The sequence below is a fragment of the Phycodurus eques genome, chromosome 1 (genome assembly GCF_024500275.1).
Source record: "Phycodurus eques isolate BA_2022a chromosome 1, UOR_Pequ_1.1, whole genome shotgun sequence".
Taxonomy (NCBI): Eukaryota; Metazoa; Chordata; class Actinopteri; order Syngnathiformes; family Syngnathidae; genus Phycodurus; species Phycodurus eques.
This window is the reverse complement of record NC_084525.1, coordinates 10,522,492-10,550,286: the sequence shown is the minus strand read 5'-3', so window position 1 is coordinate 10,550,286 and position 27,795 is coordinate 10,522,492. Positions and strand designations below refer to the sequence as shown.

The following is a 27,795-nucleotide window of genomic DNA, read 5'->3' as shown; positions in this document are numbered from 1 at the left end:
GCGCCAGAACTCCAATGGAACCTCGCCACTGAAGGCCGCCTGTTGTTGTCCCCCCACCCCCACCCCCCACCCCTTCCCACCCTCACACGCAGCCATGAAGAGTTCCGCGCACGTTTTGAGGTCTGGTTTGTTACTGCTGCTTCTTGCGGCGCAGACGTTTGCGCAACACGGTGAGTGAAATCCGGTCATCCACCGGGCAGCGGCATCCAAATGATTTTTTGGCTTGGGAAAAACAGAATTGGAAGCATGAAATTTGCAATATCTCCCCCACCCCTGAGGATGCACCGGGCTCCTCTTCCAGTCATGTCATCTGTTTCTTAACGGGAATAACAGTTGCTTGTAGCTTTTTCGAAAAATAGTCGCTTAGAGCGGTCATAAAAAGCCGGTAAATATTGTGACCAAATGGCTATGTTGTCAACACTGACTGCACTTTTTTTTAAATGTAACGCTCCCTGTGTTCGCAGCCATGGTGCTATTGGGAGCAGTGCACGTCAGATATTTCATTCTTATCACGTTCCTTTGTTTTGAACAGGCTGTGGATATTTTGGTTGAGATGCGGGGGGGAATTCCCATGGCATTTCGGAGTGCACATGATAGGTGTGTTTATTAGGGGTTAGGAAGATGAAGAGGTCCTATGAAAAACGCCCGGTTCCTGACCACCCCCGCAATAGGTGAAATTGAAGAAGCAGTGACCACATTTATGTAATTATTTATACATATTTTGGAGCTGTAAGAACTTCTCCAGGTGGAATGAAATCCTCTCACACCGAGAAAAAAAGCACATACAGTATAATATACTGAAATATGCATTTTAGTAGAGTGTACTGACTGGTTAGCACATCTGCCTCACAGTTCTGAGGACTCGAGTTCTAATCCGGCCTCACCTGTGTGGAGTTTTCATGTTCTCCCCATGCTTGCGTGGGTTTTCTCCAGGTACTCCGGTGTCCGCCAACATACCCAAAACATGCATGGTAGGTTAATTGAAGACTCTAAATTGCCTGTCGTGTGAATCTAAGTGCGAATGGTTGTTTGTTTACATGCGCCCTGCAATTGGCTGGCAACCAGTTCAGGGTGTACCCTGCCTCTCACCCACAGTTAGCTGGGATAGGCTCCAGCATACCCGTCACTCTAGTGAGGATAAGCGATGTAGAAAATGGATGGCTGGATGAACGTCCCCAGACTTTTATTAATCTTCCCCACACTCTTATTGACCTCTGCTATACTCATATAAACACTTTCTATGCTATTAAACACTTTTTAAACTCTTAAACATACAGGAATACGCAGTATTACTGTACACTATGTACATTCGATTCCTTGTAAAGTGTTTTCATTAATTTTTCTTTTTTTTTTCGATTTCTTTTTTTCGACACATTTTAGCCTGTGAAGTGTTTATTTCAAAACAAAGAAATTACAGCCTGCACTCCAAATCCTGCAGTATTTTTAATTATTCAACCCATGTATTATGTTTTGGGTCAATTTGACCCATTTCAGTTTTTGTGTTGGCCCAAGTACTGGTTATCCTTTTTTTCTTCTTCATGAAATTTCGTGACTTTTCCTCATGTAGGGTCATGAACTAGTGTGCAAAATCTGGACACTGTGATGTGTTGTGGAATGTCTGTGCAGTTTGTCTACAAAGATGATGTTGCGGGTCATTTTGACCCGCACACTTTAATGTGTCTTATTGTCTTTAACATGTCTTTTTGATGTACTTTATTTGGATTGCATCTGAATAGCCATTCAGACTCAGAGACCCAGGTGTGTGTAGAGGAGGAAGTTTCTCTCCCTTGTCCTTGTTACTGTTCTCGTGTCAACTCTTTGACGAACACAACAAAAATGAGCTCCAGAAGTTTTACATCTCGAAAAGCTTTATCACAGATTTTGAACTGTGATAGTGATGCAGAGGAAGACATTTCAGAGACAGAGGATCTTTCAGAGACGTAGGACAATGTTATTGATGATCCAGATTGTCAATTTTCTTACGATGAGGAGGATTCAGAGGAGGAGTCTGCCGTTGTCTAGCCATCAGATGAAAACCAAGGAATGCAGCAATCATCATCCACAGAGGGGACATGGGCATCTAAAGATGATAATATAAAATGGTTAACATCACCACACCAAAGTCAAAGCAGACTGTAATCTTCCACTGTCATCAAAATGACTCCTGGTCCTACGAGATTTGCTATCACACGAGCCCATGGCATTCAATCAGCATTTCAGCTCTTCATATCCCACCAATAGAGAGGATTATACTGGACATGACCAACTTGGAAGGGAGGCGTGTATTTCAAGAGAACAGGAAGCCACTGGACCAGACTGACTTGCATGCGTACATTGGAATTCTGGTATTAGCTGGAGTGTACAGGTCAAAGGGAGAAGCAACTGCAAGTCTATGCAATGAAGACACTGGAAGGCCAATTTTTTCGAGCAACAATGTCTCTGGAGACATTTTGCACGATCTCTCGTGTGATCCGATTTGACAACTGCGACACCAGAGCTGGTTGACGTGAAAGTGACAAACTAGCTGCGATCAGAGATGTATGGGATAAATGGATCGAAATTCTACCTTTGTTGTACAATCCCGGTCCCGATGTTACCGTAGATGATCGCCTTGTTCCATTCAGGGGGCGCTGTCCTTTCCGACAGTACATGCCCAACAAGCCTGCCAAGTATGGCATCAAAATATGGGCAGCCTGTGATGTAAAATCTAGCTGTGCATGGAATATGCAAATGTACACTGGAAAGCTAACTGAAGGAGTATCTGAGAAAAATCAGGGGATACTATGACAACTTCTTTATCCTACCGCCTTGGAGATGAACTTCAGAAGAGAAAGCTGACTATGTTACAAGAGGACAGTAAAACAAGTACCTCTTGTGTGAAATGCAAGAATTACATCTGCAGAAAGCACACTGTTACATTCTGTCCATCATGTGGAGAACACTGAAAATGTTTAAGTTAAATGAAACAAATAATGTGTTTGTAAAGAGGGAAAAACTTTAACTAAATAGTTCTTAAATATAGTGTTGGAATTACAAATGTATTGCATGTCTCTTTTCTAAATGTTTATACAATCTAAAATAAAGTTGTTATTGGTTTAACCCATTTTGTTTTCACTGTTTTGAGTGGATTTACACAGTACGGGTCAAAGTGCCCCGCAACATAATCAATGTATTTTTTTCAACATAATACAAGGGTTACTCATGATATGAATATGAAAAATAATACGCAATAGAAGAACCGCAATATAGCAAGTGTATATATTTAGTGTATGCCGCGGACTGCTAAAGAGCAAATGCCAGGCCGCAAACGGCCCCTTTGCCGTTGTTTGGACAGCAGCAAAAGCTTGTGTTCTGGTTTTCTTTTTTCTTGATATTTTCATCTCTGCTCTGTTGTTCCTGACCACATATCTTGCTCACATCTTTTTCCTCCTGTGAAACTTCAAAGCTTGCAATCATAAAGTTTAATGTCAACTGTTGTTTAAAAAAAATAAAATAATAAAAAGAGCTCTAAAGCGAGTTGGACATTTCTAGAGTGCCTTAAACTGTGTACATATTCCTGGTCCGTGTCCAAGTGCTGAGTGACAGCCTCTCTGGGGGAAAAAATGAAAACTACAGTTGTGCTAAGGCCACGCTTCCCGATAATCATCTTGTGTTCTAAGTAACTGGAGGAGCACATCTGGGCAGCCGGGCCCCCTGTACTCACACTCCCTGCCCTCCTTCACTCCACAGGGGCTGCTTTAGGAGCCCCCCCCCCACACACACACACCCCTGCCCCTGAGACTCTGTAAACTCATTAAGCCCCCAATTGAGGCAGTTTAGCCAGGAGCCTAAGTTTCAACCATTGTCTCTCATCTAACATGTCTGTTGGGATGACCTATGACCTCCGAGCAAGTCAGTGGTGAGACAAACAGGTTAGCAATAAATAACACAGTCAGGCCCCCCAAATCCCTTGTGTTTGTTTTGTTTCTGAAGGAGGTGAAAGAACATCCTGTTCTCTTTATTTAGATTACGATGTGAACCCGAACAGGTGGTGTGAGACGTGAGTGTAACGGTCTGGAAAGTCACAGCTATCTGGTGGATTTGGATGGTCTGCTTGGCTTTTTTTCACATTAAGTTAAGCGTTGTCAGCATGAATTTCACTCATACAAGTAGTTTCCTTAAAAGAACATACTTGTACAACTGTATTATGGAAAATTGACTTTTTAAGTGCTTGTACAGTAACCCTTCCATCGTCAGGGTTACGTTCCAGACCACTCCAACAACAAGTGAAATTCGCAGTATAGTAATACCCTTTTTAAATATACCCTAGGCATGTTTTTGTAGCATTTATGGCACTTAGTTTTTTCAAAGGTCTTTAAACACACTTTTAAAACAATACAAAACATTGAAACACATATGTTGAGAGAGAGCAAGAGCAATGGATAACCCAAAAATATTCTACAAACACTATAAAAGAGTAACAAGACTTACAAAAAATATATATTTTTTAATATGCGATATAGGGGCACCGCGAAACAAAAAGTTGGGTCACAGGGGTGCATAGAATAGAAACATTTTGTCAGCTGCTTATTTTTGAAAACGTGTTAAACAAGAGCACATCTGCCTCACAGTTCTGAGGACCGGCCCCGCCTGTGTGGAGTTTGCATGTTCTTCCCGTGCATGCGTGGGTTTTCTCCGGGCACTCCGGTTTTCTCCCACATCCCAAAAACATGCGTGGTAGGTTGATTGAAGATTCTAAATTGCCAGTAGGTGTGAATGTGAGTGTGAATGGTTGTTTGTTTATATGCGCCCTCCGATTGGCTGGCGAACAGTTCAGGATGTACCCCGCCTCTCGCTCCAACATAACTGGGATAGGCTACAGCAGGCCCGTGACCTTAGTGAGGATAAGCGGTACAGAAAATGGATGGATGGATGGATGTTAAACAAGTCATTCTGAATTTTGCCAGATAGTGACCTAACCGTCAACTACATTTCAGTAAATTTCAATGATAATTAAATCTGAGGAAGCATAAATATGAACATTTTCCATGCAAAGTAGTAGAATTAAAAAGCATCACCTTTCGACAGGTTAAGCATAGCATGTCTCTGCAGTATGTAATTATCACTGATGATAATCTGATTAACCACAAAACAAAACTAAAGAGTACTTCCTCTCGGTTTCCTCAGCTCCAGAGTGTTTCACAGGAGCCCATCGTACACTTCGGAACCCTTACCGGAGCATCGACTTTGACTCCACTGAGATACAGAATACGGCCATCCAGGACCTGGTCTGTGACCACGCGCTAGCACCGGGCTGGTACCGATTCAAGCTCAACAACAAACCCGCCGAGATGCCAACCACCTGCGTTGAGGTATGCCCAAATTGCTGCATCTCCTGTCGGGATTATGAACACAAGCCAAGTCAATTTTATTGGCAACCGTCTGTCTTCGTCTGTTGGGTTGAGATGGAGGGTAGAAAGAAATTTGCACATAACGTCATATCAATTGCGGATAATGCGGTTTACCCTCTTCCGGTTTGGCAAACTACAACAGCCGTGTATACTTAATCTCGAGTAAATGGCCAAGAATGAGCCTTATAAAATTTAGATTTTGTTATTCCAAAGCAATAACAACAATACCATGAACATTGTTGTGTTCCAATGTGCACATCGTCATCCAAATGTCTGTTTAGCTTACTCATGATTATATGAATTCCTTGGTCCCAGAACATGCTTTCTTGGACACCGTGGTGCATGGAAACATTAAATTAAAAGGAGAAATAGACTCATTTAAGAGATCCGCAAACCAGAAAGTAAGGCCTCTTTATACTCCCGCGCTCGCGCGGGCGACAGCACCCGCATTGCATCACGTGACCGACGCACTGGGCCGTCCTATACTATACTTGACGCACACAAGGCACAAATTGTCGCCGCGCGCAGAATGCCGTGGAGATCATCTGTCGTGATTGGTCCGTTTTAGTCACATGCTGTGATGACGTACTCAGGTTTCCCCTTGGTTCCTCAAGAACACCATCCCGACATTCATTTAGTGGTCATCGCCTTTTTGATCGATTTTGTAATATAATTAAACGCATCATCTGGTCATCGAAGTGCATTTGTTCCAGCAGGCACTGTTCCACGGTCGCCATTTTTGTTGCTTTGTTCCTTGTTCCGGAAAGTAAAAACGGCTATCGGAATTGGCCATAAAATGCAGATTAAACTCCACCCTGTGGTGTCCTAGCCAATACCAGCCGTAGCGACGCCTCCGAGAACTGCAGCACATTGTCAAAACAGCGCGCGTTTTGCTCTCGAGTATAAAGGCAAACTGCGTGCGGGATAGCCGCAGTGACGTCAGCGCGAGTATAAAGAAGCCTTAACTCTACATTTAGTTTAGATAAGAGGTAACAAGGATGAAGAGGAAGGGAAACACATTGGTACACGTGTCCTAGCACCCTTTTTAACTTTCTCTGTCGCCACTGGCCCGGCAGATGAATCATTGTGGAACGCAGGCGCCAGTGTGGCTCTCACTGAAGGACAAGTCCTTGCCGCAGCCCGGCGAGGTCCTCCAGTTGTCTGCTTGTGCCACCTGGCAGTTCTTCCATGGCAGCACTAAAGACTGCTGCCTCTTCCGCATCCCCATCACGATACGCAACTGTGGCGACTTCCTGCTCTACTATCTGCAGCCCACTCAAGGATGCATGGGATACTGCGCCAAAGGTGTGCGCATCTGCTGCACAGTTCTGTTGGGAATGTTTGTCCATGTGTAACTCAAATCTATCTGCCGTTCAGTTGCTCCAACTTTGGCGCCCAGGTTCTGCCCACCGGGTGAGGTGGAGGTCAACGGTCGGTGCAAAGGTGAACCCACTTGAGGAGAATAACTCTGCTGTCAAAACGTCTCTACGTGGGCTGGGCGATACAGCCTTATGAAATAGTCTCAGATTTTTTACCCCACCACAATCGGATTTCCGATGTTAAAAGATTTTTCTCCCCTTTAATAAAAAGAAAAGGCAAATTACATTATTCAAATTAAATTTTGATTGTTGTTGTTTCCCTTTGTAGAATTTAATTTATTTCTCCTAAAACCAAACACTGGCTTTTATACATTGTTTCCTGCATTAACCCTAACTAACCCTAAGCCGGTATCACAGAAAGAAATTATGTTTTTCTTTATACTGTAGATAAGATGAAAATAAAAGTGCTTCCTCTTTGAGGAAATGTACTTGTAAACACAATCCTTATTTAAATGCTCCCTTTGGGATTAATATGTGACAAAAAAACAAAAAAAACATCGTAAACGTGAAAGTAACCTGACAAAAAGCTTTTGCTTCCTTGTGACATTAACTTCATCCCCAACAAAAATGTAAACAAGATTGATTGCATCCTATATATATACTGTATGGATATATATATACTTTTGGCAAAGAAAATACGCCTCTACATCTATAACCTCAGGCTTTCGGCGTGCCCTGTTACATTTTACATTTCCCCCTAAACTGAAAGCCCTGTTATGCGGCATTTGTAGTACGAATAGAGAGCTATTTCTTTGCTAAAAACTTCTTGGGGGGAAAAAATCGTCCTGACCCAAATACTTGATTAATCGATTAGAGCAATTATTCGCCCAGCCCCAGTCTTTGATCTAACCGTCTGATTGCCTTCTTGCCTATAGCCGTGCTGCCGTCATTACCATCGCGGCCACTCATCAGCTCAGAGCTCAACGGCCACAGCGTCCACTTAAGGTGCTCCTTCATCCTGCCGTCATCAAGTCTACCGCTAGGCTTCCATGTGGTTTGGGCACGGCACATCAGCAACAGCATGAAGGCAGAGATCCACCAAGAGTCCACAGTGAAGCCCTTCTCGCTGGTGGAAATGGACGGCGTTCATTTCAGGCTAGGAGAGACGGTAATTCTTGCCAGAAGCCGTTTTAACTTTGACCATTTGGCGAATGAAGATGAACTCTCCCTGCCAGGGTTCAGCCTTTAAAAAGATAGACAGTAATGGGAGGTGTCCAGGTAGGTTATATAAGATGCTGCAGGTTACATAGCCATGTTTCCCTTATTCCCTGCAGTTTTTCATTGCTGTTGCTATAAATGTTTGAATCTGGGGTGTCCAAACAGCATTTGCAGCCTTCATAAAGCCTTGGTGAATAAAGATAATTCAATTGCAAAAGGAAAAATGGTTTGCGTCACTTTCTGCTAGATGTCAGGGTCCAATTTGTTAACACATCACATTAATGATCCTTAAGTAACTGCTTTAAAAATGGTCATCATATTACAGATTGCTCTTGTTTTGGTTTGAAACATGGAAATCTCCCATGTGCAGAGGCAGATCTACAGTATTTGAGTGCGATATGGGGCAGATGACCATCCTAAAATCTGGAATAATCCTAAACTATTTGCCTAATCATTTTAAAAAGAAATCTGCATGGTAGCCATTTTTGAAGATAACTATATGTAATACCGTATAGTATCATTGCTTGATGGACTGGGTTGAGGATGCTTAATAAATGAAGAATGTCAAGGTGGCGCTTGTATCCTTAAATTTTTCGTTATGCTGCCGTCAGTGGAAAAGGTTTGGACCCCCTGCTTTAAACTTTTAAATAATACGATACTGCCATGTACAAGGCTGTAATCATCTCGTCAGTCTAAGGAACGAGTAATGACATGCTTTTCGCACGCCATTGGTGTCACGATTGTCTCCCTCGAGTAGCAGGAAACATCTTTTAGCATTACGCACTCTGTTGATCATATCAGCATAATGTGTTTATCGGTTAATTTCCTGGAGCAATTACTTATTACCAAGAAATATGAAAAGGTGACACTGAGGTGAGGTCATACTCACAGCTCGCCGCCGCGCAGCTGTGGCCCGCCGGTCTGCCATATTTGGGCTCTAGGGTGGGATTAGTTGTTTCTGTATCATGCTCCAGTAGGCTTACTCCCAGCACCTTTCCCTACATAAGTTGTTTGGGGAGCAGAGTCCAAGGTCAGTTTAATGTTGTCACTGTGCTAGTTGGGGAATATTTTGATGGATGACAAACATCTTGTCTGGTCCTGGAAAGAAAACCTGCAAGTGAGACATCACCAGTCAAATATTGTTAATGTTTGTCTTGCAGTTCTTGTGCAGCGTGTCCACATTCCAAATCAATGTCACCCACAGCCGATCTTCTCCTAGGGAGAGTGAGGCTTTCTACGCCGGGCTGAAGGTGAACAGGCACTCTAATGTGAAGCGAAGGCAGAGAAGTAGAAAACTTCATTTTACTTCCTCTCTCCAGTTTTCTGTGGAGTCGCTTCAAATAGCAGAGAATGGCAAGGAGCACGAGGTCAGGGTCCACAGCACGGTGCCTCTCCCCTGCTACGACCTTAACCACTGCGGAGTCCCTCTGGTGCTGGGTGTGCAGAACCCAGGTGAGATTAGCTGCTTTTCACTAATCAACAACGTGTAAATTAATGTTGGGGGTTGAGGAACTCTTATAACAACAACAAAAAAAAACATGAATTCCAGACAACCATGTAATTAAACTAAAGCATGCAGACGTGCATCAAGGCTTATTTTTATACATTTTCTCTCAAAGAATGTATGAACTGATACAACTAGGGTCAAAATGGAAGAGACATATTTTAGATCAGTGGTTATCAAACTTTTTAAACCAATTACAAACTAAAAAAAAAAAAAAAAAAAAAAAAAAAAAAACGTGGCTATCCAAATACCACCATAAAGACAATTTAAATACGATCTTCAAAAGCAGGGCAGAGATTTTATTCCTAAAAAATATACTTAACATTATTTAAAACCACTGTAACCTGCACAGTTTGAACATTAACAATTTATTTAAAGAGGACAATAAATATAACGCTACTTAAAACACTTAAACAGTACTTCAAGTTCAAAAGCAAATACATTAAGCTTAAAAGTTAAATACAACTGAACTGTACTTAGGCACCGATTCTTTTGCATACCACAAGAGGGAGCCTAAGTACCATACTTTGAGAATTGCTGAGCTAGCTCAAATCAAGGTCGAGATCCAAACAGTAAATTACAACTTAATTTGATGAGATTATTACTTGTATTTATTATACAAACTTTAAACCATGAAGGTAAATTCAATGTTCACTCTGCTGCTATTGTGTTGCATGTGTTGCACCACCCAAAATACAGACCAAAGAACAGTCAAGAGTGATGGAGAGCAGAAACAGTAATCTCTTTCACTCTGCATTCCTGACTAATTGGTATATCACATGCATAACACTGAAGACTTTTAATATGGATTTTTTTTACGACACCATCAATGTCAGAATTATGACAGAAGAATAGCAACCCATTATACAGACATTATCTTCATATACAGGTAAAACTAACAGTGATTAAAACGTAACATTGCTGCCTCACACATCATTGGGCTGTTTGTCATCCGTCGATAGCAACACACAAACACCTCACTCTCTGCTCTTCTTTGCCATTCCTTCCACAGATGGCCTCGGACATGAGGTCTCCAATGTGGCGTTGTCCACCTGCCAGGTGCAGCTCCGTCCGACACCCTGCAGCAAGGGAACCTGCGGCCAGGCGTCATTCTTCATCACGGCAGTCACTGACTTCACGCGCGATGGGAACCGGATCAGTTTGATCAGCTCCCTGCCCGAACTCAGCACATCACGGTTGTGGAGGAGCTACATTCCAAGGTCGCTAAAAGTGAGTTCTACAGGTGTTACGTACATAAAACGTTGATTTCTGGTGTGGGTGCCTTTCTTCACTTCTTTCCAGAGTTGATGGAAACATATCTTTAAGGGTTTTCCAGGTTTTTCTTTTCAGAAATCCTGACTAGTTTAAGCAAAAAGTGTGTGTGCATTTTGTTGGTGCTTTAAAGGACACATTCTGGACAATATTTAATTGCTGTGATAGAAATATTTTTTCGCTTTTGCCAAAAAACAATCATCAGCTAACAGAAATTATGGTGCTAAAGGATATTTTTCCCGATCAAAATACTTGTTCTTTGGGGTATTTTGACTAATACAAACTTTGCATTACTAAGATATTAAATGGTAAAAAGAAAGCACAATATGGGATGTGGCCCGTTACCTTACTGGAGACACTTCAGGAGTCTTGAAGGAGTCCAATTCCCCTTCAGAGTGAGTGAGGAGGTCCTTGAGGAATGCTGTGGGATCACTGAAGGTCAAGACTTTCATGAAGGCGACTCAATCCAATGTATAATTTGAGTTAAACTAAATTAAAGAACGGTATTCTCTGTTTATATAGACACAAGTTATTAACTGCTTCATGAGACTGTCAGAGAGATAAGGTGCGGGATAATCTTCTTACATGATCATTTTGTCATCTTGTTGGTTCTGAAACAACTTCATCTGTTTTTAATGAAAAGATCAAAGCCAGGGGTCAAATTTTCATTAGACAAACCCCCCATTTGTCTTTGTTCTCCTTCTCCTGCCTGCAGGTCACAGTTCAGGACATTCCCACCTCTATCTGCTACTCACTGACGGACCCACATATCATTACGCTGGATGGCAGGTATTGAAGGACAGACCGACCTTATAAAAAGACTCACATTCACCAACTTCCTCTCACATTATTGTGCAGGCACTACGACAATTACCAGACTGGCACCTTTGTGCTGTACCTGAGCCTTGCTCGGGACTTTGAGGTTCACTCCCGGCAGTGGCACTGCGGCAGCCGACATCACGCCGTGGCTTGCAGCTGTGGCATTGCGGCACGAGAGGGTAATGATGTTGCCATCATTGACATGTGTAATGGCCAACGACAGGAAACGAGGCCCAAGCTCACTGTGAAAGTCCTTGGCGGAGAGCACGGCAATGGCCGCCATGTCCGTGTGCTGGAATCTCATCAAGGAAAGAAGATCACCGTAGGTATCCAGTCTTGCAAATCAGCAGAAACATCAATATTTGTGTGACTTAGGCAGTAGCGGCACTGGCTTGAATGGCACCCTATGCAACTGCCCTAAATGGCACCCCCGACGGTCCCCCAGGTCAATGGGGGCGGTGGTGGTGACGGTGATCAACAATGCTCCAAAAACAACGAGTGGTACATCTTTACATCATAAATCCAATCGCCAAGGGGGGACGGTAATATCTCCCATATCAAAAACCCGTTGCCGCGCCCCCTAGCCATACAACCCGAACATTTCTTTCAAAAACTGATGTTGGACTGGATGTTTCCACACTTTCCCTTTATAAGTTGCTACTTCGTGACCAGGCGGCGGTCTTGCTATCTTTTCTGTACAACTATGTACACTGGATTAATTTAGATTTTTTTTTAAAGAAAATCGAAAGAAAAACTAAGCCTTCTGGGGGATATATGGTGGGGAAACCCAAAAATCTACACGTTTGTGTCATCATTTAAATTCAGGTCAGCAGTACACTCACGTTCTGCCACTTGGAAATATCCTAGCACTTAACTATTTACAAACATTCAGAAATGTCCAATAAGGACTAGCATGAGATGCTGCCCCTCCTCTTGCAGATTATCTTTCCCTCCGGGGCCTTTGTCCGAGCCGATGTTGGCGACTGGGGGATGAGCTTGTCTGTCCGGGCACCAAGTGTTGATTACGGAAAAACGCAAGGCCTTTGCGGCACCTTTGATCGCAATATTAACAACGACATCCAAGGCTACGAAGGCCTCCATGACGACTTGCATGCATTCATAGAGCACTGGAGGTTGGTCTCAAGATATTTAATTGTCATTTAGTTCTTTTTTGGCTTTGACTCACATGTATAAATGTTTGTGTTAGGTTAGCTCCTGGTGAGAGTTTATTCGATAAAACACCCCCAGGTTCAAGACAAGAGGAAAGGAGACATTTCTGCCGGTGCCAGAAAGGATACAGTTCTTTTCCCTCTGATGGAGAAGCCAGGAACGTGTTTGGTCCATCCACTCACTCTGACTGTATTGCACAGGACAATGTGGATTATACATCTGTGTTTCCCTCACTTGACACCACAATGGAATATGTCAACAGTCATGAAAGAGAGGGAAGCATCTTGAACATGTCCTCCAGTCATCCTTTGAATGGGAGGGCCCATCATTTCAATGTCAACAATGATGAAGAGTTCAGAAATGACCATCTGCTTTCTAACGCTAGATTGAGGAGACAGACAATGTTTAAGTTCCAGCTGGCCTCTCAAAGAATCAGCCAGGCTGACCTGGAGCACCTCGCCTACTTCTTCCCAGAGGATCACCTCGTAAAACCACGACCGGGGATCCAGCCTCGGTGGCCCACACCAAGTGGCTTGACCCCTGGCAAAGCGCTGGAGGTGTGCCACATGGCTTTGTCCAACTCCACAGTTGGCACTGTGTGCCGTGGGCTGCTGGGACGTCGCCTTGAAGAGGCTGTGAATCTCTGCATCTTGGACCTACAATTAAAAGATGACCTGAGCTGGGACGAGGCAATGGTTCCCTACCTAGCGAACGAGTGCGAAAGGAGGGTGCTGGAGAACCGGGCTCACAGAGACCACGGGGTGCTCATTCAGCCAGGGGGCCCAGGGGAGGAGGTGACGGCACTGCGCTGTCCCAAATTCTGCAACAGCAATGGAAAGTGCACAGAGTTTGGCTGCCAGTGTCACCAAAGCTTCAGTTTATACGACTGCAGTGTAACCATTGGTGAGTGTCCTCTATCACCATACTTCAAAGGGAATGCTCTTTATTGAAACCTCCTGTGTGTGTTTTTCATTGGAGCAGGCCAGCCAGTGAAGTTAAGTGATCTGGAAAATGGTGGCCTCTGTGACCTCAGAACATTCGACTGCCGGAAAGTTCGGGTCTTTGGTCTGGGCTTCATCGCGTCTGATGGCCTGAGCTGCCAGGCCACTAGACTGAAGGTAAGTGAACTCGAGGTTCTATTTAAAGCTCTGTTTCCACCAAGCACCTTGATTGAGTTCAGTATGTATGCAGTGTTATTAAGTGTTTTCGTTGTCAAAAGTTCTGGAGGACCAAAATAGCTGATTTTAAACATACAGTACGTACACTGGGGTTCCATCTGGAGTGTCACAATACATAAAGAGCGGCATAAGACATACTGCAGTATGTTGAATGTTGTACATAGAATCGTCCCTACTGGGCGGCAGCAAGATTGGAATGGGGAAAAGCATGAATTACAAAGGCACAGATAATTACATAGGTACATACCTAGGTTCAAGTAATGAAAAGGGATGGGCAGAATAAATCAATGGACAGTGGTAACTTTACTTACAAGTTCCCAAACTTACAAGTTTTTGGAATTACGAGCCTTCACGTCATCGATTTTTTGCATTGTGTTTTGAGCCAAGTTGCGAGATTCAGATTCACCACCAGTCGAAGTAAAATGCAAAAAAAAAAAAAAAGATAAACTTAGACATTTATTGAACAGTCAAACACACAAATACAAAATGAAAACATTCGCAAGGAGGATGCTAACACTGCTCTAACCACAGACTGCAGCTCCTGACGTCACTCACAAGTCCACGCCACTTAAAGGCACATATCAATATGTACAGTATGACAGTGTGTGTGTGTGTGTGTGTGTGTGTGTGTGTGTGCGCGCGCACGCGTGCATAGGTGTGTTTGTGTTTGCTTACGTGTGTGAGACAATCGGCTTCATTACACTTCATAAAACCGATGTATTTCTTTATTTTTTTATGATGTTTTATAATGTTTTCTTCATATTTTACCATACAGTGCTGTTTTTCTTTATTATTACATGTAACCCAAATAATTTGGGTGTTTTTTTGAGAGGTTGGAATGGATTAATGGCATTTCAATTCATTTCCATGGCAAATATGCTGTTCAAAGACTTCCTGTGACAGACGTGTGAAGGAAGCCAGCGAAGACCTGCAAGACTGTTTTGAGTCTACAGACTGGAATGTATTGTGTGATCCACATGGGAGACAACATTGATGACCTCACAGACTGTATAACTATCGATCCATCCATTTTCAACACCGCTTATCCTGGTTAGAGTCGTGGGGCGCTGGAGCATATCCCAGCAGACTTCGGGCGAAAGGCGGACTACACCCTGAACTGGTCACCAGTCAGTCGCAGGGCACATATAGACACGGACAACCATTCGCACCCACATTCACAGCGTCACTGAGTGGGAACTGAACCCACGCTGCCCGCACCAAAGTCAGGTGAGTGTACCACTACACCATCAGTGACTCACTCTATAACTAAATACATCAATTTATGTGAGGACACCATCACTCCAGCAAGGACAGTGAGCTGCTTCCCCGACAACAAACCCTTGACTTTGATCTGAATTTCTTCCTCAAACAAAAGAAAACGGCCTTCAGATCGGGGGATAGAGACTTAAAGAGGATCCAGCGTAAACTCAAGGTGACCCTGAGGAAAGCCAAGCGCTCTTATAGTCATAAACTGTAGATCAAACTCGAGAAGAATGACAAAGATGTGTGGTGTGGGCTGAAAAAAAAAGCAGCAGGGAGGCACCCTAAAGAGGGCTCCCTGCCTTCCTTTTGTGTCCCATGCTGTCACCTAACGAATTCATCGTGCTCAAGCACATCTGGATGTTCTTTGATGTCTCCAGTGCCTTTAATACTAGCCAACCTTTTTCTGCTTGATGAGAAGCTGCTTCGGGTGGGTGTCTCATCATCCAGCGTCTCCTGGATCACTGACTACCTTTCAAACAGGTCTTAGTTTGTGTGTTTGGGGAGCACCCTGTCTGATATGCACCACAAGGGACCATTTATCTTCACCTTGTACACCTCAGATTTCCAATATAACTCTTGAGCTTGTCATCTGCAGAAGTTCATGGATGACTGCGCAGTGGTGGGGTGTATTAGTGATGGGCAGGAGATGCAGTATGTAGAGCTAGTGGACAACTTTGTGGACTGGTGAAGCCAGAATCATCTGGTCCTTAACACAAGTAACACTTTTGACTGTATATCCACAACCACAGATTACATATGTCTGGAGCACATACCTTATCATCATCTTAGAGCACTGTACTCTGTTGGGTTCCACTGTTGAATTCACTGTCATGATGCTTTGATATGACACGCTTTACATACTGTTGCCGCAGCTATCACCATTAATGCCTACACACCCTGTGGTGGAAACGCATGCAAGATGAGGGTTTACTGTTCCAAATCATGCTGTAGAGAGCTGAGATGAATTGCACTGCTTGGTGGAAACATGGCTCAAGTATTCCCAAAGATCATATTCTTCTCTCTAAATGTGGACATGTCCCTCTCCAGAATGTGAATGGCGTTTGGATTCCAGGGGAAAAACAGAGAACGAAAGCCACTTTCCTCAGCTCCAAAGTGTTGGACTGCGGCGTCCCCTTGCTGAGCAGTGCAGCCGTCCATACAGAAGACTTTATGATCGATGACAAACCGTATGCACGTTGGGAGATCAGTGTATGGATGCTTTATTCCTAAAATAGCTGCTTAGATTGGTTTGTGGCTGTTGCATGTGGTGTTAATCGTTCCCCCAACCTTCTCCTCAGGTGACCAATGACGGCGCCCAATACAGTTTTGCCAAGGTGCTGACAATCTATGACGGAATTTGTCAGGCGTGCACAGCATCTCACTCAGGAATCTGTAAATTAAAGGTAACTTACATGAAGAACTGAAAGCCGCGCCACTGTCGGTCTTCTTCTGTTAACTGATCCTGAATTTCCTTTGTATACTGGAAAGTGATGGTCAGTGGGGGTCCACTGATGACGAAAGCAGACATTGTTTGCTCTTTCCCAACACAGCCGCTGTTGGTGACCATAAAAAAGCGTGGATGGGGGGAGGTTGTTGTTACTGGAACAGGTTTTATAGAACAAGGTCGCAAAGAGAAGCCTGTCTGAGCTAGAAGCTGCAAAACTAAAAATGTAACTTTTGATTGTGTATTTCTTTGTGAATGTGTCTCTGGCAGGACCGGACGTGTAACATAGATGGAATGTGCTTTGCAGAAGGAGACATAAATCCAGGAAGCCCGTGCCTGCTCTGTGACCCAGACACCTCCAAATATACCTGGTCACTCAACCAAGGTACAGTGCTGTACCGCCATAAGTCTCCATAGTCCTGTCATTATTGGAGAAATCAGTCACTAAGTGACTGCAGGAATGTTGACAATTACTACAAACATGCTCATGTGGCTGCATTCCTAAAGAGTCAGCAGCAGCAAGCGAGGGTCCACGTCTGTGCTTGCGTCCTTTTATGACATCATGTTTGTGTTCTGGAGTGGCCGCTGCTTCTGCTGCTGAAAGACAGACAACAATTCCTCTTACTGTGAGGTCAGCCTACTGAGACCCAGTTTGCCTCAATTAGCAGATGAAAATAGCTGAGGTTTAGGTTCCCTAGCATGCACCTGTGGTTTAACCTCCACAGGAAGTAAATGACATGCTTGATCATGTTAACACTTGCCAGCACTGACAGACTCTCACCAGTTATTAAAAAAAATAGATAAAAAAATAATCTGGACAGAAATCTAAGGAATAAACAATATTTTTTTCCAGTCAACCAGCCGCCCGCCTTCCATCAACCTCAGGACGAGCTGCGTACATTCTCCGGAGAGGACTTTGTCTTCCAGTTCGCAGCATCAGACCCAGAAGGCTCAGCTCTGCTATTTCAGCTGGTTAACGGACCAAAGGGTGCCATCCTCTCGCCAGCCGGTCTCCTTATCTGGAGGGTCCCATCACCACCCGAAGAGGAGTGGCTTCAGTCGACCTTTTACTTCACGCTATCAGATGAGTGCAACGCCCAAAGCACCTTATCTGTTCAGGTAGCTCCCTATAATAAAACAGATATGAATGATTATGTTTGTTGGATGCACGATGCACATTATTGGTTTGCTCCCTCATAGATCCATGTGGTACCATGCGGATGTCAGAATGGAGGTACATGTGTGACTGATTTCACCTTCCCTGCTGGCAGTGGAAAGTACCTGTGCGTGTGTCCTGATGGAAAACAGGGTGACCTCTGCCACGAAGATGTAGACAAATGTTTGTTGGCACCTTGCGCGGATGGAAAATGCATTAACACTGATGGTGGATTTAGATGCAACTGTCCTGAAGGGCTGACAGGTACCAGTTTCATTCTGAATCTAGTGTCCTGTAGTGTACATTAACTCTGAACTGTCTGCAGGTGCAACATGCCAGGAAGATGTAGATGAGTGTAAGCAGATGCCTTGTTTCCCAGGAGTCCATTGTCTCAACAGTCATGGTTCCTACAACTGTGGTCCTTGTCCCGAAGGCATGCAGGGAAATGGTAGAAAATGCACTGGTAAGAATGCTCATACTTTGACAAGCGTTGGACTCATTAAGTCCTCAAAACATAATCAGTCTCCTTTATAAAGTGGACATGAGGCCAGCCACCATCACGCCGACATTGGCTCCAGGAACTACTGTCCACAAGGTTAGGGAGGTTCTGATGCAGAACCCAACTACACTTCACTCTAGAATCCAGATTTCCAAGATTATGCCAAGAGCGGAACCCCTTGGACTGCCACAGGCTCAACCCACAACCTGGAGGAGGGATTCAGGACTTAGCCTTAGCTCTGTCTTCCAGAATCATATGACCAGTCACACTTCCAAGAATACGAATGTGATAACACCTGACCCAGTCAAGGTTGCTCCGCCACAAATCTGCACCACCAATGTAATGCAAAAGTCAGGAAAACCAGCTGCAGGTGAGGAACACCAAGTTTTAGTTGGAGGTCCCCAGAAAAAGTTGGATCAGTGGAACTAGTAAATGGTGAGAGTTCTTGTAAAGGGTGCTTTTGCCTCTCCGAATTTCATTTTCTCTGCCTGTCCCCGTCACAGAAACATGCACCAGCAGGCCTTGCTTCCCCGGCGTTCAATGCATCAACAGACGATCACCGCATGTTGGTTATGTTTGTGGCCGCTGCCCACCCGGCCTTCATGGGAATGGGCGAATCTGTATGAAGAGTGCCAAGGCGGGTATGGAGGTTGAACACAGTCAAAGCCCAGTTCAATTTGACAGAAAACTCACTCTAAATGGTGTCATCCTCTGTGTTTCTTTAGCGTCCAATTACCTTTCGCATCAGCAGACAGCAGGCCAAAGGAGCCGAACGCCGCACAGCACCAGCCAGGTGTCCAGCCTCCACTTACCCACTCTGCCTTCTAGAGACATCATCAAACATTTGTCTGTCGCTAGAGATACCACACTACATCAGGCTTTGGCTGTACAGAGGGGGGGTGGTACCGGCAGGAGGGAGGTAGACACTGTTGATGTTGTTAGATCAACATTCAGTGCTCTTTCTATTTATACCACCTACATAGACAATCCCACACCCTCCAGGGGCTTTGTGGTATCCCGTGTGACAGTCCCAAAAGTGAGTCTCATCCAGATAAAAGCATCAAAAGCATGATTAAGTCTAAACTAAACCGTGTTCTGTTTGTCATCATGTTGTAGCGGTCTGAACAATCTGCACCCTACAAAGTAACTCCACCGTCTCTTCACCTGATCACTCATTCTGGCCTTGTGATAAAGCCCAGGCAGACAACTCGTCCCCTTCTCAACTATATCGTATCTACCCGGACCAAACCCTGGACGTCTCAAAGACCTGCACGGCCTCTTAAGGGAACTCTTGGAGCTTTGTCTTATTCGCTGCCTGAGTCTGAGTTACCTGCTGACAGGGAAGAGGCGGCATTGATCCCGACAACTCCAAATCAGACACCCCTTCTCCAGAGCGCATCCTCCATCCAAGCTTGGATTGGTAGTCGTGTGACAGATGAGGAACATGTGGTGCCATGCGCTGGCCGGCCATGTTTTCCTGGTGTCCAGTGTGATAAAGCATTGGATGGCAGTTTCCGCTGTGGCCGCTGTCCTGTTGGCTTCACTGGAGATGGAAAGACGTGTCGAGGTGGGTTTGAGTTTGAGTTTATTAACTGACCATAATTTGGCTGATTAGATTAAATTGTCTTCTGTTCGTGTCTTCCAAGCTGTTTGCAAGCACACGTGCGGACGGAACATGGAGTGTGCGGCACCCAACACGTGTCTCTGCAAGGCGGGTTATTCTGGTTCAAACTGTCAACTTGGTAAATTGCTTTTTTTTTTTTTTTTTTAAATACCTTGCTTCATTTGCTCGGTTGAGGGTTCCTCGTGGTAGCGTTCAGGCAAAAAGGCAGATGGAGCCAAGCACAGTGAAGCAGTTAAGGAAGACGGGAGTTAAACGGAACCTAAAATAATATTTATTACAAAAACACAACTAAGTGCAGGATAAAAATGATAATAATAAAAAAAACGATGAAGCAAAGTACAAAACAACTGAGATACCAAGTCGCAAAGAAACATGGGAACAAACTCACCACTAAGACAAGACATGAGTGGCTGGAGAGTGCTGATTGGTTGCCACAAGGGGAGACAGAATAGATGTAAGCAAAGCAGACAGGGAAGTGAGACACAAAAAAATAAATCACAACAGAAAAGTGAAATTATATTTACTGATGTCACCCAAAAGATTAACATCAAAGATAATGACAATTCTTTCAATCCTTTTTTTTGTTTTTTTTGTTTCAGTAACTTGTGAGCCAGCATGTGTGAATGGGGGAATATGTGTCGCTCCGGGAGTGTGCCAGTGTCCCAGTGGGTTTCATGGAGAGACTTGTCAGGAAGGTAAAGAGTCATTTCATCACCAGGGTCGAACCTTGTGCACTTGCCTGCCACTAATTAACATCCATGTGAGTAGCTGTGTGCAGGTTGGCGTGTGAAAATGGAGGCACATGCACAGGATTGCAGACGTGCTCATGTCCTTATGGTTTTGTTGGACCGCGATGTGAGACCAGTGAGTTTTCTGCTACTGGAACTTCTGTTTACCTTCCATACATTCCATAGCTGTCGCAGTTGATTTCAAGCTTTGGTATTTTTTCTGTGTGACCACTTCTCTCAACAGTCACATGCAATTTGTGAGCAGTATACAACGGTACCTTGACTTATGAGCACCCAAATTTACAAGTTGTTTGAGTTATGAGCTGATGGTAGATATTCTTTTTGCTTGTTTTCGGAGCCAAAATTTGAGTAATGAGGTAGCTTCTGATATGCCGCCGCTCAATTGAAGTGGAAAAAAAAGGAGAGAAACCACCATTTATTGAAAATACTGGTGTGTGATACTGCATATTTTCAATATCAATCCGATACCAAGTGAATACAGGGAAAGTATCGCCGGTACCAATACCGATACCGATAGTTTTTAATAATTAAGGCAGAGACATAATCGAATTGCTAAATCTCAATAATTTTAATGACTTTTAAGTGTTTTTGTGATGTTTGCTTTTTTATTATTAAATAATTAAAACCCAGGACAAAATTGATTGGTAAATACAAAATACTTTATTATCAACATGTTTTTTTCAAGGGTGTTTTTTATTTGGTGTTTTCTTTTGCATGCTCTTTCTTTTTAATGATTTTTCATGTGCTTATATAAATATGTGATGTTACCACGGTACCTTATAGTCTTTTTACAAATTATATAGCTTGACAAATTATATCGCCACACGGCGCTCCTCTTCCTCTGTGCCATTCTTCTGCTCCGTATCTCTGTGGATGCGTTGTGTGTATGCCGGTGGGAGGGCGGACCTGAGCCGGCTCCTTGCTTCCTTGTTTGCTTTGTGCTGCTAAGTCATAAACTCATAAATCAAGATACCACTGTACTATGTTCCTTACTTTTCAGATCTATGATGAAGCTGACTTAGCCATTTTTAAGAGTTAAGGGTGTGCTTTGGTTTGTGTTGTTGGTCACAGTGGTTTGCAGCCGCCACTGTCACAATGGTGGCCAGTGCGTCTCGCCAGATGAGTGCAGGTGTCAGCCTGGCTGGAATGGACCTTCCTGTGAGAGCGGTGAGCATGGATAATGGACGGTCATGTGTACTTGGGGGTGCAACAGTACAGCTAACACACCGTATGGTCCGTACTTCGGTTTCTGGACCACGGTTTCGGTTAGTTTTTGGTACATTTTTGCTTGTCAAAAAAAATGCATTTCAAAAGGAACAAATTCCAGTATCGCTGGTATACTGAATAATATAACACTTTTCTTTCAAGTTAAAAGTTGAAGACAACACTTTCAATTAGTAAACTGCCTCTTATTCCTTGACTATTTGTATAAAGTACATGATACATCAGTATAAAATACAATTTTAAAAATGTAAACATACAACAATGTAAACAAATACAGTCTATAGTCATAAAGATAGGGAAATACAGCGTTGTAGAAATGTGTACTGCAGGACAGAACATAACTTTGAGGTTGAGCGTTTTCATTAAGTGACCAATCCCCACATTTTCGACCACAGAAAAGAGCTGCAAATCTTTAGCAATAAATGCTGTCACTGCACAAGTTATTTTCTTCTGGTTATATGAAATTGCATGGTATGTTTGTTCAAAAGTATTTTGAATGGACACTTTTGTTTCGCAGGTGTTACCTTTTATAATCGCTCAGTTGTCGTGTGTCCAGCATTACATCAGGATCCATATTGCTATCGAGATGCCTGTTCATATTGTTTGTTTTTCCTTTTAAGCATGGGACATGTTTCAAGCAACGTTTGCAGACAGTGAAATGTCTGTCAACAGTTTTCACTTCCTTGTCATGGTATAAACAGTGAAACCAAAATTAATCCACACCAGGGATTTGAAATAAGATGGTCAAACCTTTATCTCATCTCCTTCCCTCGTGCTGGATGTATTACATTTTACTGTTTTCTTTTTTTTCTTCGCTTGCGTAAGCTGCACTTTGACCCCTGGATCCAATTACTACTGTGAGTGGATGGACGCACAAGTTGATTATACATAGAGGCGGGCTTTTATCTGTCTCGGCAATATTGAATTGCAAATAGGGAAAACTATGGTCCATAAAGGCGACTTTTCCTGCGCAGAGCATACCTAACGGTTCATTATTTTCTCGAGAACCGTTGCTTCTCTTATGTGTTCTGTGTCTTCATGATGTCTCTATGCTCATGTTGGCTTTCTGTAGCTCTTTGCTCTCCAGTCTGCCTGAACGATGGTGTGTGCATTCGGCCCAACACCTGCGAGTGTCCTCATGGTTTCTACGGCGCCCAGTGTCAAAACGGTAAGTGCATCAGGAGGATAAGTCTTACTATCCTTTGGCTGCAGCACCACTGATTGTATCTCCTCCTCCTGCAGCCATCTGCACACCACCCTGCAAAAACAGTGGTCTGTGCATGAGGAATAACGTTTGTTCATGCCTGAAGGGATACACCGGAAGACGCTGTGAACAAAGTCTGTCATTAGTTGCGTTTGCACTGCCTTGAAAGCGATACTTTGTTAAGTTTGGAAGAAGTAAAAGTCACCTTGAAGAATGTTAGGCCTATGTGAATAAAAGTCTCCAATTATCTGACATTTGATGTAGCCTACTTTGAGTAGAAAAAAGTAATTTTCTGATATGAAATCTACTTAAGTATTGGAAGTCCAAATATTTTTTTAAGTGAGCGTTTAGAATTCTAATTAGTTTTTTATTTTTTTTTTTTATTAGATATATTTTAATTACATATATTTTTAGTTTACTTCAGTGGTGTGCGGTAGTTAAAAAAGTGCGTGTTGGCTAGTGTGCAACTTTAGCTAGCACACGATAGCCTGACAATTATGTTGACCATATGCCTAAACATGTGTGTGAATATTCTGATTCATCCAAATCCATTTATTCTCAGGCCGTTGAATTGATCGCAGCTGGACTCCAGCTGCAATCAGTTCAACGGCCTGCATGCTCTGAAGGCGATTCACCGCCTTCAGAGCATGTCTCAACAGGCTCATAACAAATAAAAGAACATTGAGGTTTTGAGTTTATTGGATTAATATCAATGATTTAACCTATGTCGAAGTGGTTTAGTAACTTTATTTTTTTATTTTCGAAGTAAAGTAACCAAGTATTTGTGCTTGGTTACTACCCACCCCTGTCTCTCGCCCTCGCTCCAGGCGTATGTGAGCACATGTGCATAAATGGTGGCCGGTGCGTGGGTCCGGATGTTTGCGACTGTCCTTCCGGTTGGCGAGGAAAGAGATGTGACAAACGTAAGTGTGTGTGTGTGTGTGTGTGTGTGTGTGTGTGTGTGTGTGCGCGCGCGCATTTGTGATTCTTCTCATTTGTTCACACATGGTGAATCTCTCAGCGGCACTTTTTTTTTGTCCTTGAAGCCAGCTGCGAGCAAAAGTGCCTGAACGGGGCCGAGTGCGTCGGGCCAAACACCTGCCACTGTGCACCGGGCTGGCACGGAATGTTGTGCCACATCCGTGAGTATCAATCCTAATGTACGCCACATATGCATGTTATATCAAGGCACTTTACACATTGAGCAGGTCTCAAAGCACACTCCTCAGACATTAAAAGAAACCAACTAAACCCCACATGAGCAAGCATGTGACCACAGAAGCAAGAAAAAAACTTTAAACAGAGGCTCTGTGGGGTGACCTGTCTTGGTCTGTTGGGTTGAGATGGCGAGAGAGAGTCGAGGGACAGAGGGTAGATAGAGAGAGAAAACAGAATAGAGGGGTTGAACAACCTGCAGTGGGACAAGACAACAATAGGGACAACAACAGCCATATCAACAACAGTTATAGTCCCATGATGATCTCAACAATGACGAGAATGATCTGTTCCCAACATCACTGTCCGCGGCCTTACCAACGGATATAAAAACACAAATACTGTAAATATGATGGTGCAATGGCGCTACACTTGAGTTCAATTAAACAAAGTGTGGCTTTTATGTGGTTGCTCGCTTCCCCCAAATTATCAAAGTGATAGATTTCTTTTCTGTATCTTAATAATATGTTTGGTTGCCTCTTCCACTAACACTTCCAATTCCATCACTTCAGACTTCTTTTTGTCCTCGTCGTGTTCTCTTAAATTTCCCATGGTGAAAACCATCAATCCCACCGTCAACTTCTTACTTTTTTAAAAAAAGATAAAAGAAAATCAGTGCTCTGTACATTTACTATTGCTTTCATCCCTCAGCTCACTGTCAACAAAAGTGTTTGTACAGCAGCCGCTGTGTGAGGCCCAACGTGTGTGCGTGTCGGAGCGGATTCTCAGGTGCTTTTTGCTCAAAGAAGGTAAGAGAAATGTATACTTGGCTTTCTAAATTTTTAGGCCTTGTTCACAGTGTGAGCTCCAAATCCAATACTTGTCATATCCACATTGGTTTTCTGAAGTCAAAACAGTCTGGTGTGGCTGGATGTGTTCTCTCCATTTGTCCACTGATGGCATTCCATGTCGCCTGCGCATATCAGAATCAGAATCAGAATCATCTTTCATCATCCAAGTATGTCCAAAACATACAAGGAATTTGTCTCCGGTAGTTGGAGCCGCTCTAGTACAACAGACAGTCAATTTACAGAACACTTTGGGGACATAAAGACATTGACAAAAAACAATTGTGCAAAAAGATGCAGAGTCCTCTAGCACTTAGAGCAGTTCGAATGACTAATATTGAAATAGTCCGGTGCAATGACCATTGTGCAAAGGGCGCTGAGACGTCAAGGAGTGTATGCGGTTTAAAGTGACGAGTAGTGCGATCATCTGGGACAATGTTGGTTGTGCAAATGTTACAGATACTCCTCAATCAGTGTGCAAATGGAGCAGATGCTACTCTGACATGAGTGGCCAGTATATGCAAATAGTGCAGCATGGCGAGACAACTACAGTGAGTGCACGAGTAATACATAATTGGCCCCACAGAAATGTGACAACGAACTCAAGTCAAAAAAAAATAAAACAAAAAATAAAAAAATTCCAGCTTGTTGTAATGGAATTATAGGTTAGGTGTTTAAGAAGTTGATCGCAAGAGGGAAGAAGCTGTTGGAATGTCTACTAGTTCTAGTTTGCGTTGATCGGTAGCGCCTACCTGAGGGAAGGAGCTGGAAGAGCTGGTGACCGGGGTGCAGACGGTCCGAGAGGATTTTGCACGCCCTTGTCTTAGTTCTGGCAGCGTGCAAGTCCTCAATGGTGGGTAGGGGGGTACCGACAATCCTTTCAGCAATTTTGATTGTCCGCTGCAGTCGGAGTTTGTCCTTTTTTGTAGCAGCACCAAACCAGACTGTGATGGAAGAACACAGGACTGATTCGATGACCGCTGTGTAGAACTGTCTCAGCAGCTCCGGTGGCAGGCCGTGCTTTCTCAGAAGCCGCAGGAAGTACATCCTCTGCTGGGCCTTTTTGAGGACGGCCTTTTTTGATGCCTTCGTCTGTACCATAGCAACCCATGCAGATAGGTCAGTACAGACCGCTGCTTTCTGGACCTAACAAATCCGTTCTGATCCCCTTTAAATTGTTTGAATATCAAATCCAATTTGCCTGCTGTGTGAACATGGCCTACATGAGAGCTGGAATCACAAACTTAGTACGGTAGCTGTATCCTGCACAGTATCTCACAAAAGTGAGTACATCCCTCACATTTTTACAACAATAATAATTCATTTTGTTTAAAAGGCACTGCCCAAGCCACTCAAGGTCACCATACAAACATAGTTAAAATAAATCAAGCAATAGAATAAAAATAAGAGAACATAAAACATCAAGTAAAATGGCAAATGATATGGCAAATATTAAATTGAGTAGGCAGTCCGGAATTGGTGTGTCTTGAGTTTGGATTTTAAGAGGGTTAATGAATCTGTGTTTCAGAGGTCAGATAGTAGTGAGTTCTAAAGAAGGGGGGCATAGCAGCATGGCTCTGTCCCCCAAGGTAGACAGACGGGCAGAAGGGACAGTGGCGTGGATGGAGGACAAAAATCTGAGAGAGCGGGAGATTATGGCAACGTGAAGGAGGTCAGCAAGCTATCGCGGGGCGAGGTTACTGATGGCCTTGAAGGTGCCTGATCAGTGTTTTATATTGGATGCGGTATTGGACAGGAAGCCAGTGGAGTTGCTTCAGGACTGGAGTGATGTGGTGAGTGAAGTGGGTCCTTGTGATAATACGGAGAGTTCTGGTAATATAAATATTGTATTACCAATATATCTTTTCATTTGACTACGCTGAAGTAATGACACTTTGCTACAATATAAAGTAGTCAATGTACTGCTTCTTGAACAGTGTAAATTTGCTGTTCTCTCAACATAATAATAACAATATAATAACACACATCCATTAAATTCTAAAGCACTGGCAACAAAAGTAAGTACACCCCAAAGTAAAAATATCCGAATTGGGCCCCCTTAGCCATTTTCCATCCCTGTTGTGATGTGCTGTTAGCTTTACAAGGTCTCAAATGTGAATGAGAAACAGGTTAAATTTAAATTTGGTGTTATCGCTCTTACACTGCGACATACTGTTCACTGGAAGGTTAATATGGCGATGTGGTTATTTTGAGGGAACAGTAGATTTACATTGTGTTACAAGCTGTACACTGATAACCTTACATTGTAACAAAGTTTTTTTTATTTCTGTACTCACTTTTGTAAAATACTGTATGTCCATAAAATGACTGATATCTGATATTCGGGGTTTTCCAGGTGACCATCTAGAAAATGAGTCAAGATTGTGGTGATCGAAAGACATCTGCTAATCTTCTTCATCTTCCGCTGTCTCCAAGCCAATCGCTGAAGAATAAGACTTTTGTTCCAGAACAACATGCCATCTGAAAAAGGCAGCTGTCTATCTTCTAAAACATGGCTAACATGATATTCTGTGTATGCCTATACCTGAATGCTGACACTATTCTTGTCAACATCACGTTTTTCATTACCACATTTAATTTAAAGGGTCAGCGACATTTTATGGTGAAGCTCAGCTATCCATTTATTTATTTGTTGCCGGTGTCACAGTTCTGTATATATATTAATCAGGTACAATTTATGACGTCTTTGTGAAATGATTGTTTTGTACAAACTAAAATAAATAAAGAATACAAATCTG

General features: G+C 43.3%; 1 protein-coding gene across 7 annotated transcripts; it reads left to right on the top strand.

Moving 5' to 3' along the window:
• Window positions 1-27,795, top strand: si:ch211-246m6.5 (von Willebrand factor D and EGF domain-containing protein). 7 transcript variants are annotated; one of them, XM_061676715.1, is made up of 35 exons: window positions 2-170; window positions 5,167-5,351; window positions 6,467-6,695; window positions 6,768-6,833; window positions 7,645-7,877; window positions 9,088-9,177; window positions 9,247-9,379; window positions 10,444-10,661; window positions 11,419-11,492; window positions 11,562-11,844; window positions 12,462-12,655; window positions 12,730-13,595; window positions 13,671-13,810; window positions 16,181-16,342; window positions 16,432-16,536; window positions 16,848-16,962; window positions 17,431-17,696; window positions 17,778-17,997; window positions 18,059-18,196; window positions 18,270-18,328; window positions 18,482-18,602; window positions 18,736-18,873; window positions 18,958-19,268; window positions 19,349-19,799; window positions 19,879-19,974; window positions 20,456-20,551; window positions 20,625-20,720; window positions 21,677-21,772; window positions 22,902-22,997; window positions 23,072-23,167; window positions 23,861-23,956; window positions 24,080-24,175; window positions 24,900-24,997; window positions 26,039-26,155; window positions 27,393-27,795. In XM_061676715.1, the coding sequence occupies exons 1-34, from the start codon at window positions 95-97 to the stop codon at window positions 26,117-26,119; spliced, it is 5,820 nt and encodes a 1,939-aa protein (XP_061532699.1). In that variant the 5' UTR covers window positions 2-94; the 3' UTR covers window positions 26,120-26,155; window positions 27,393-27,795. The 7 variants fall into 7 exon arrangements, 6 of the variants coding, with proteins under 6 accessions (XP_061532721.1, XP_061532699.1, XP_061532708.1 ...); XM_061676724.1 differs by having other exon boundaries at window positions 18,270-18,602; window positions 18,958-19,025; XM_061676689.1 differs by having other exon boundaries at window positions 18,270-18,602.